This window comes from Lipotes vexillifer, unplaced genomic scaffold (assembly GCF_000442215.2).
Source record: "Lipotes vexillifer unplaced genomic scaffold, Lipotes_vexillifer_v1.1 scaffold1196, whole genome shotgun sequence".
Classification (NCBI taxonomy): domain Eukaryota; kingdom Metazoa; phylum Chordata; class Mammalia; order Artiodactyla; family Lipotidae; genus Lipotes; species Lipotes vexillifer.
Genome location: NW_006773416.1, coordinates 99,406 through 110,812, shown reverse-complemented (window position 1 = coordinate 110,812; position 11,407 = coordinate 99,406). Strand labels below are relative to the sequence as shown.

The 11,407-nt window shown below is 41.0% G+C and overlaps 1 protein-coding gene across 1 annotated transcript in view; it reads right to left on the bottom strand.

The window, feature by feature from the left end:
* EXOC2 (exocyst complex component 2) overlaps nt 1–11,407 on the bottom strand; it is a 125,537-nt gene that overhangs the window by 34,861 nt on the left and 79,269 nt on the right. Inside the window, exon 21 of the mRNA XM_007448305.1 lies at nt 9,841–9,957. Coding sequence (XP_007448367.1) covers nt 9,841–9,957 — 117 coding nt within the window. The remainder of the gene's footprint in view (nt 1–9,840; nt 9,958–11,407) is intronic.

Here is an 11,407-nt window from a genome sequence, read left to right as displayed (position 1 = left end):
AAGAGCGGGTCAGTGTCAGCCCTGCGCGTCCACGCCTGGTCTCACCAGCACCCAGGGGCCAAGGACTTGCAGAGGGGGTGGGCCGAGCCCTCAACATGGGAGGAGTGAGAATCTGGGGAGTGCAGGGTCGGGGCCGGCACTAGACTGTACTAGAGGTCGTAGACCATACAATACAGCATGAAAAGATACCAGGAAAAAAGAGCACAACTGTCCTTTCAATGCATACTATAAAGCTATCATAGTATACGTATAATTATAGTAATAATGAACACAATGTAATACTCAGTAAGAGACAGATCATCTCCCTGAAGATAACAGTTAAAACTACAAAGCCTCTGGGAAAAAGAAATTCAGGACATTGGAGCAGGTAAAGATTTTGACAGGATATGAAAGACACTAAACATTTTTAAAAGTAGATAAACCTCATCAAAATTTAAAATTTCTACTCAAAGAATATATATCTGACAAAGATATACACAGATTTCTAACATCACTAATAGAAAGGTAAACAACCCACTTAACAAATGAACAAGTGAAATGAACAGGCACTTCTAAAGAAGGCACCTGAATATGAACAGCTAAACGCATAAGAAAGATGCTTAACATCACTGTTTATCAGGGAACGCCAACAAAAGCCAGGAGACGGGCTAAAATAAAACAGAATGTGAAGTGGTAGTGAGCAAGTGGGGCACCCAGACACTCCCACGTTGCTGGCTGAGTGTAAAGGATATCCCCACTTGGGAATACTCAGAGGTTCTATCAACTTATTCCATGACCAGCAATTCCACTTCTAGGTATATATGTAAGATAAGACAGTAGAAATGTCCACAGAAAGACTTTTACAGCAGTGCCCACAGCAACTTTATTCATAAAGACCTAAAACTGGAAACAACCCAAAGCCCATTACCAAGAATGAGTAAGCAAAATATGTTACCTAAACTCTGCAATAAAAGAGATTAGTAATAGACACACAATTTGGCTGAATCTCAGAAATGATTAGGTCTGAGCAAAAGCAGCCACACACAGAAGACTACAAATTGTATGGTTCCACTTTACATGAAGTTCAAGAAAAGGTGAAACTAACCTGTGCAGACAGAAGTCAGACAGTGGTGAGAGGGGTGCCCATGCAGGTGTCCCACTGCATGGGACATGGCACAAGGAGAACATTTTGTATTTTGATCTGGGTGGTGGGTACTGTGCAAAAAGTCACCAATCTAATACACTTAAGATTTATATGTTTTACTGCATATAAGGTATATCTCAATTTAAGAAAAAAGGTTGAAAATAAATGTGTGCACAGATAGGTACCAGGCAAATCAAACAATGAGAATCAACGATACTCACCTCATAAATTTTTTTGTGAGGATTAGAAATGATAATTTATGAGCCTTGTGTAGCACATTTAAAATACATAATAAATGCTAGCAGCTATGATTATCAATTTTCAAATACCCTGTTCATAGCATCTGAGAAGCACAGATGTCAGCTGAGTTCACCTGACCCTATTATGCAAGGATAGGGTCTATCACGAACCCACCACCTGAGAGTGATGGATGAAAGTTACGTGAAAAAAAACTCTGTTAGGAAGGAAACCACAGTCCAGTAGGGCAGACAGACAAGAAAACATACGAAAGACAATGTTCACGGAATGTGGCTATTGATAAGGAAGCAGAGGGAGCAAGAGTGACCAGGGCACTGCTAAGGGGCTGAAAAGCTTCTCAGGGAAGGTGGGGCCGGACAGCTTCCAGGCCAGCCGTCTCTAATGGAAAAGGGGACAAAAGGGTGCTAATTCAACAGTTATGTAATTAGAAATAGGTGTTCTCACACAGGTTTGAGCTGTGCAGGTCCACGGATATGTGGATTTTTTTCGGTAGTAAACACTACCGTACTGTACGAACCCGCAGACGGGGAGGGTGGATACAGAGGGCTGACTCTAAGTTAGGGGAGGGTTAGCACCCTAACCCCAGTGCATACATAGTTCAAGGTCAACTGTAGTTCAACAACCAGTAATAACGTGGAGAAATACAGAGAGTGTTTAGGAGGCAGCATTTTAGAGGCTTGTGATGATCTACCAGCTCTCTCTTCGGCAGCAGTGTGCAGGTCAAGGTGCTCTGATGTCACACGTGGTCACGGGGGGCACGTCCAGGAACAAAACGCAGATGGCGAATGCCCTGCTTCCCCAGTGTCTACACAAGGGTCTGTAGCTCACTCAAAATAGTTAACGAAACGTAAAATCATCTCACTGTTGTGATTTAATGTTTCCAACTTAAATTTTCTGGTTTACTATTTTAAAAACTTTTTGGAAGGAATACTTCTAAAAAAAATAAGTTTCTGAGAAAGAAAAAAACAGCAGTAAAAAAGCCCTGTTATTTTCATTTCAAAGATGACAGAAAGAGTGCATTTAACTGAGCCAGCTCTACAGAAATAAACTCGTCAAACTATAATCAGAATCTCTATGCAAGTGAATCTGGATTACTAGTTTCAGTCAAATTAATATATTTTTAATTCTTTACAAACAGATGGCTGGACAGTGAACTGACATTCCTTCATGTTACTGAACCATAACTTGTCAAATGTGGACAAAATAAATGCCAAGTAAATAGTTAATTTTTAAAAATAAACCTTTAATCCCTAGTAGAGGTGGCACTATTAAAACAAAAGAGCAAGCTGTGATAAAGCAGGACATCCTGTCAGTCTGACACAGAAGGACCACCTAGGACTTGCTGTCGGGAGCCACTTCTCCTCATCTTCCTTCTGCCGTGGTTCTAACCTGTGACTGATTATGATCTATATATTCCCCAACTGTTTGTTTTCTGTGAATTTTTTATAATCAAGTTAACCAGCTCACATCCCATTAATCAGGCTTCACCTGACTGCAAAAATTCCTCTCCATTTACTTGACTATAGCCTGCAGCTGACTTGGCCACCTACACAGAACCATCTGAGGGCCACTGGAAAGCACTTTACCACCACCATCTCCTACACTAGTATAATGTTTCAAATTGTACTATTCCAGAGTAAGTTAATTGTTTTCCCTGACTGAGTAACAAAAACCAAAAAGAGTTTCTGGAAATGAAAAACAACTTTAATAAAATGTCAATAGACAACAAATTTCAGCAAGATTAGACATAACAGAAGCAGCAGTGGATGAGAAGAGAGATCTGAAGAAATATTCCTAATCATTACAGAGTATTTAAAGATGAGGGAAAAAACATGAAAGAAGAAGGTAAGAGATATGGAGAATATAAGGTCTGATATGATTCCGCAGGAATTCTTGAAGGGAGAAAAGAGTGAACAGGGGAGAATTTTTTTTTTTTTTTGCGGTACGCGGGCCTCTGACTGTTGTGGCCTCCCCCCGTTGCGGAGCACAGGCTCCGGACGCGCAGGCTCAGCGGCCATGGCTCACGAGCCCAGCCACTCCACACCATGTGGGATCTTCCCGGACTGGGGCACGAACCCATGTCCCCTGCATCGGCAGGCGGACTCTCAACCACTGCGCCACCAGGGAAGCCCAGGGGGAGAATTTTTGACGAGATAATGGCTGAGAATTTTCCAGGACTGCTTAAAAGTATCAATCAGAGTCAAGGGAAAAAGGCAAAAAAAAAAAAAAAAAGTCATACCAAGAGACACACCATAGTTGAACTACAGAATGCTAGAGGTGAAGAAAATATCTAAAAAGTAGCCAAAGAGAGACTGTACTACATCTTTCTCAGTAACGGACAGATTACAGACCACACAAACAAACAAAAGGAACAGATATGAACAATTCACACACTTTGGGTCTAACAGACGCAAACAGAACCTGGTATTCAAAATTGAAGGACAATCTTTTCAAGAAAGGTAGAATATTTAAGAAAACTCACCATGTATCATCTGCAAAGCAAGTTTCAACAAAGTTAAAAACATGATATTCTGACATCAGAACACTTAAGTCAGAAATCTCTAACAAAGAAAAAACTAACTCCCAATACAGAAACTAGCTGCTCCCTCAATTTGGAAATTTAAAATCACACCTCTACATACTGGTGTGTCAAAGGAAAACACACAATTAAAAGTGGAAAATACAAACTGAACAATCAGAACACCATGTGTTAGCATGCGGCACACCACTAGAGAGAGGGAAATTCATAGCCTTAAATGTTCATATGAAAAAGGAGAAAGGTTTGGAATCAGTGAGCTGTGTAGACAAAACAATTAAGTTCAGCACCCAAGTTACTGCCTCAGAAAACAAGGATGTGAAGAGAGATCAGTGAAGACAGAGGTTGGCTCTTGGAAAGATTCTGGCAAAGCTGATCGAAAAAAAGACTAAAATATTAAGCATGCAACATTAAGTATAAAAGGGGGGTCATAACTGTAGATGCAGTTGAGATTGCAGGAATATGGAACTATTATAAAACGATTTTATGCCAAACATTTGAAAATGTAGGCAAGATGGACAAAGTCCAAGAAAAGCACAGATGACCCAAATTAACAAGAGGAAAGGGAAAGCCTGAATGGTTCTTTAACCATTAAAGAAAATGAACCAGTCATTAAAAACTGCCTCACAAAGAAAATACAGCCCCAGAAAGTTTTACCAGAATTCTTCTAAGTATTCAGATAACAAATACTGTAATTCCAACTCTATATAAACTCTCAGAAGAAGAAAAAAGGAGACACTTTTAGTTTACAAATTAGCATAACCTACATGCAGCAACATGGATAAACCTCAAAAACAGTACTGAGTAGAAAGAGGAGTCATAGAAAAATGCACGCCTGTGATCCCACTGATGCTATTTAAAACTCAGAAACAGGTAATAGTAAACAACGTGTTAATCAGGAACCACAAAATGCAGAAGTGACTCTACAAGGGGAGGGAGGTGATGCAAATGTGCATCGAGGGTCCTGATCACGACACTGCATTTCTTCAGCTGCAATTTCTTCTAATTCACATCTACACAAGAGCTAATCCTCTGTAGGGATAAAACATTTCATATAGAAATATTTGAAAAGAATTTAGTTGAGAAAAGACGCAAACCAACATTAAACCAGTCACAATGTGAGGTGTCAAATGTGATTCCTGCATCTGAAGGAAGCATCACAAGAAGAGCAGAGGCCCTCGCCCGTACGTGCTTTGGGAGAACAGGGCAGGGCCATGCCACAGGAGGCTCTCTGTGGGACGAGACACCTGTATCTGAGACGGGAGTTGAAGGATGATGCAGAGCAAAGGGACTTAGGGCACAGAGCGTCAGGGAGCGAGGCTCCCGCGAAAGCACAGTGGTCGGCTGATGAAGGGCCGGGCCTGAGCAGGAAGAGCCAACCAGAGGAGTGGAGACGGGTGCAGAGGACGGCTCATCAGCCGTCACGAGAGATGGAGGCCAGAACACCCCCAGGGCCCAGCTGGCCGCCTGAGACAGGACACACAGAAAGGGGCTGGCATGAAGGAGGAGGGCCATTTTGCTTTGGACACAATGACCTGATATCCCAGGGGAACTTCCAGTGAAGACGTCTCGTAGGAAACAGATCCGAAGCCTAGGAACGGCCTGCAGGTTAAAGATCACGGGCACCACTGACAAAGGGACGGAGGGAGTAGATTAGACGAGACTGAGGAGGGCCCGGAGCGCCAGCATGAGGACAGAAATGAGAAGAGGGGTGGGTGAAAGACAACTCCAGTGGTGGAATTTTATCTGCCAGGGTTCAAGGTTTTGACTTCGGAACCCACATCCTGCGCCCAAGTGGTGAATCGATGGTTTTACTCACTTATGCCCTGCACGTCCCGAAATTTCCAAACAGACTTTGAGCTTCTCTCTCATCTCTGAAACAACATCTATGTGGAAAAACAGCAGCACTACGTATAACGGCCAAGACTTGAAAGCACCCAAGTGCCCACTGACAGATGAATGGAGAAAGATGTGGTCTCTGTATACAATGGAATACTACTCAGCCATAAAAAGAATGAAATTCTGCCATTTGCAGCAACACAGATGGACCTGGAGGGCATTATGCTTAGTGAAATAAGTCAGACAAATACCAGATGATATCACTTATATGTGGAATCTAAAAAAAGACAACAAACTAGTGACTGAAGCAAAAAAGAAACAGACTCACAGATATAGAGAACAAACTAGTGGTTACCAGTGGTGGAGGGGGGGTACAAACTACTGGGTGTAAGATAGGCTCAAGTATATACTGTACAACATGGGGAATAGAGCCAATATTTTGTAATAACTGTAAATGGAGTTTGACTTTTAAAAGTTGTATTAAAAAACAAAGTTTTAACTAGAATAAATAAAAACAGCAGCAAAAAAAAAAGAATTATATACAATTAAGCTAAAAATAATCAAATATGTAAAATATGGTACCCATGGTTCAAGTGACTCAAAAACCTTTAAAACTGATTGCTGTAAAGGACCTTCCCTGGACATATTTTTTTAAAAAAAAAAAAAACACCTGTCCTTTCTCCACCTCCATGTTGGAATACCTGAAAGAGATTTAGGGGCTTCAAATAAAAACTCAATCAAGCATTTCATGCCAGACTTTAATGGCCATTATGACTACATTCCTGAGTCGGTCAAAAGTCTGCAATTATCCAAACTCTAAATTAGATAATTCCTTTTAAAAGACTGGCACAGGTTAAAATATATGTAAAAAAAAAATTCCTTGGAATTATGTGATTACAGCTACCGCAATAAAATTACAAGCTAAGGTTTATTAAGCATATAGCTCTGGTTTTCCTTTCTCAAAGATCTCAAAGAATTAAGGATTTGTGGTTAACCTGGTGTGCACACTTAGAACGCAAAACTCTGTAAACAGTCAATGAGCATATGAAAAAGTGTTAACCTACCAAGCGGAGAAAGGCATGCAGATGAAAATACCATGAAGAGTATGTTTACCTATCAAATTAGAAACTATAATCAGTGATGATGGCCAAATGTGGTGAGACCGGCTTCTGGAAAGCAATCTGGCAAACTCCACCAGGAGTCTTTGGAGTTGTAATCCCACTTCTAAGAATCCACTGTGAGGAAGTAAGAAATGTGACCAAAGACTATCTTCCCCTCTCAGTAACAACAACGAAAATAACCAGCAGGAAAAAAGTTAAAATAATAAAAATTAGAAAATGGTACATCTGCACTAACAAATATAAAGCCCTAAAACTCATCTTTACAAAAATAGTTAATAAAAATGGAAAAGCGCTCACAACAGAAGAGCTGATAGAAAAAGATACATTCAAGGTAAACAGAATTGGGGAAAATGTTTCATATTTTTTTATAACATATATACACACAGGTATACGGTATATATAAGACACTAATTATTATATATACTAAAATAAGACAGTGTTCATCTTTGGTGCATTATAGATGATTTAAAAATTTTTTTTAGATTTTCAGTATTTCTCTTTTTAAAAAATGATAATTAGGTCTTACTTTTATAATAAGGGAAAAAAATGCGTGACTGGAAAAACATTTCCAAGACTTGAGGAAAAAACTCAAAGGCGCTGGGCACTGCACGTGGAAACGCACAGAGTACTCAAGAGTTGGCACTTGCTGTACAGGTTCCAAACAGCACATCCACTGAAGGCCTACAATGGGGCCTATTTTAAAGGATGTAACTTGTAGGGGAAGAGGAGTTTGATACTCTGATCTGATCAATTTAATGTTTATTATTTAATGTTGTTTCATCAAGTCCGGAATGATATACATTAATCAACCCGCTTCATGTCCTATTCCTTTGGTGTGCTTTCATGGAAACAATTTTGTTCTTTATCTTAATATATGTATGGTGCTTGGTCAGAAAGCATTCTGGATTTAGCACGAGAAAACTTAATTTTGAGTCCTGCTTTGCTCTGCTGCTTACAGGTCAAGGCATTAACCTCTTCGAGCATCTTTCTGCATGAAAAAAATGGAGTTAATAATACTTTCCTTGATTACTTCACAGAGCTATTTTCATCAAATAAAACTGTGTATATAAAATCATTCTAGCTTTAAAGGATGAGTGATGATTAAATTTTAATAAACACCTAACAAGCGTGATTATGCACGTACTGTTCCTATGTAAAAATTAATTCTACTCTTGAAGATGGAGACCGAGACAAAGGGGACTGAAGAGGCTGGCCATTTCTGTGCCGCTCCTGGCGGAGCTCCTGGCGGAGTAAGAAAGCAGAAGGAACTATGCCTGGAGGACCCTTGGCAAAGTCCCCACCTGCAGCCTGAAGGAGACCTGAGAGAGGCGGGGCCCGTCTGGTAGAAGCACAGCAGGCCGAAGCCCTCAGTGAGCAACTTCCCTCTGAGAGCAGAGCAGAGCAGAGAACAGATAACCAGTGTTCACGGGACCCACGTGCCCCGGGACTGTTCTAGGATCTGGGCCTCCCGAGCTATCTGTCATTTGAGAAAGGAACCGTGAAAAACAGCGGCAGTTGGCAACTTTTATACCTTAATTCAAGGAATATATTTTACTTGATTGTCATCATGAAATTAATGAATTCACTCATAAAAAACAGAATCGGCACGAACACTATAAATCTAGTTTACTGTCTATTCCTTTAATACTCAACTGAATGATTTCAAAATATTCAGTTCCAAATTCTGAGTGCCCCGAAGAGGCCACCCCCAGGTCCTGCATATCGCCTTGTCTCAGAACAGTCTGGACAAAGGCTGGGAAGGACACCAAAGCCCAACTGCATGTCAATTCCATCCTTCTTCTAACGATACAAACTGAACCTACAGCAGATACTCTTCCCACTCGTAACTTTGTGAAAACCTAAAACTCTCCCTGCTTGTTATATGCAGTTCCTAATCACTTCATATATTTTTAAAATGATGGAAGATTTCTTCATTAATAATGTTAGTGTCATTATTATTACTTCATAAAAATAAAACGCCCACTTTCTACAAATACTAACTTTCTACCGCAGGAGAGCACCTTACAGTTCTCAACACAAAAATTTCTGGAAATAAACTCGACATTTGGCCCTAAAGTCTTAAGTCACAACATTTCTCATCAGGATGATTAATCTTTACGAAAAGGCAAGAAAACAAGACACAGCCACCCACTCTGACATTTTCAATCTTTGAAAAAAAAATCCCAATGTAGTTCATGAACTGGAACCATCATTTGTAAAAAGTATGCAATCCATCAAGAGCACTTTTTGATTATAAGATTAACAAGATCACTATCTTTCTTATTCTTTGCACTGAGAAAACTGTACTGACATTAGAAAAGTGGTTCTAGCTTAGTTTTACTTAGAAATCTGATAAACCTTTGTCCAGGAACCAAGCAACCTTTAATAATAACATGATTACTTCATTTTTTCCTTTTCTGCTTACTTGAAAAATAGAATCAACAAAGTGTTAACACTAAAAAAAAAACTACTCCATTGATTTATACAGGGCTCATTTTTGTCCACCTTTCTACAGGCAGGACTGGAGAGACAAAGCAACCTAGAGCTGTGCCCGCGTGCACGAGTGTGTGTGCACGCACGCATGTGTGCGTGCGCTGTGGCAGGCAAGCAGAAGCACTGCTGTGGCCCCCTGGAGCGGGAGGGCGGAAGAAGAGGCGGCTCTGCAAGCTCAGGGTTTGCTGTCGGCTAGAAGTAAAAGCTTTACCTAAAAGAAGCCAAATCAGAGATGACTCCTAAAGATCTGGGTTTGAAGCCTTTCTTTCTTTTTCCTCCCTCAGTTTTGAAAAGCTCTAACCTCGAGAGGGCTTTGCTCTAGAGAAAGAGAGCATTACACCTCAGTGACTCCGGTGAGCTGTGAGAAGGAGGGACCGGGCGCGGGGAGGAGCTGGGGTCGGGGGCTGAGGAAACAGCTGGGAATGAAGCGGATGACACCACCACTTGTCCGTTTAACGCGATCCATTTACCTGTGTTATTTTTTCTATTCCCTGGAAGTTGTGCTTTTCAAAATGTTCTGCGATATTTCGGAAGGTGTGACGTTCTAGGTAGCAGCAATTACTCAGGACTATTAAAAGTCTCTGTTCCTAAAAACCAAAACAAATTTTAGAAAAATATTTATAGTAACAAATTGAAAGTCTAACAGATAACATTTATCACTTGTTAAATTTAATTATAATCTCTTGGTGTTTAATATCAATATTCAATGCTTTGTTTTTCTTGGCTCCTTCTTTCCAGTAACAGGGAGAAACACAACACAATTCTATAATTCTACTACTTGCTCACTATGACATAACGCACTATAGAGCCAAATAATGTTTGACTCAAATTCCTTTTGAAATTTAACAGCTGTATGGAAAAACAGATTGATGCAACACAGTAAACTAGTAAAACAGGATAGCTGCTGTTCTTAGGAAAGGGATTCTACTTTATCGGTTACTCCACTTCATACGTTTTGCACCCCAAAAAAGCTATAAAAATGGATATTTAAAAATAACTACCCCAAAATGTAGAAACTCTCAGAAAATAATTTCTAAATTTCTTATAACTTGGAAGAGAATTGCAATGCCATCCACAGACGGCTCCTTCAAAAACCCAGGCCTTCACAGAACTCCTTACGTAGAAGAGTCTCCCTCTTATGGGGACTCTCCCCCGGTCAGCCACGCAGGGCGCCGGTCTACATGCCCAGGCTTCCCACTATTTAAGGTGACTTCTTATCAAAACTACCAGACCCCCCAGGCTGATGAATCAATCACCCTCTCAGAGTTCAGAAGAACTGGCCTTCTAAATACAGTTCTAGGAATGGCACTGTCACTGTTCTTGGGGCTGTCTGAGCACTGTCCCTGCTCCCTCAGGTGTGAGGGCTTCTCTGGAACGACTGTGACTAACTTAGGGCCTTGGTTTAGATCCTTGACTAAAAACTAAGGCAGAACTCCTTCCTAGGAGAAGCTCTTACCCATACTTTGATCGCTGCTGTGTACTAATCAGGGTAGCTGAGGTTAATGTCAGGAAGGCAGATGGGAATTACCAGGCCCTGGCAGGTGCACAGACCACAAGGCTAGGCTCACTGAGCCTGGATCACCCAAGAATTCCATTCAGCTCCCTCAAAATGTGTAAAACTTTCCATGTCTTTATTTAAAATTTTACTGTTTAGTTCTGGCAGAGTGTGGCCGATTTGCTGCCTTTTGTGGTATTCAACAAATATAATTAAAAGGCCCAGGAATTATTACAGTGCTTTCAAAGCAATGAAAGTTTGTCAGTGGCCTGAATGACGCCATGGACAGGAAGTGGCGGCAAAAACAAGCCTAAAACAAATGCGCTGTGCGTCTACTCCTCGTCCACGTTCTATGTTCAAACCGCATTGAGGTGGGCACCAGGAGGTGACACGTGAGGCTGGGGGAGGCCCAGACCCCTGCCCACACCTAACTGTCACTGTTATGTGGCCCTTGTAAAGCGTGTGACATAAAGTCACCGTGACGCTTCATCAGCCACTCTGAGCAGCGGCATCCGAAATATCTCAACTGGTCTCTCAGCCCC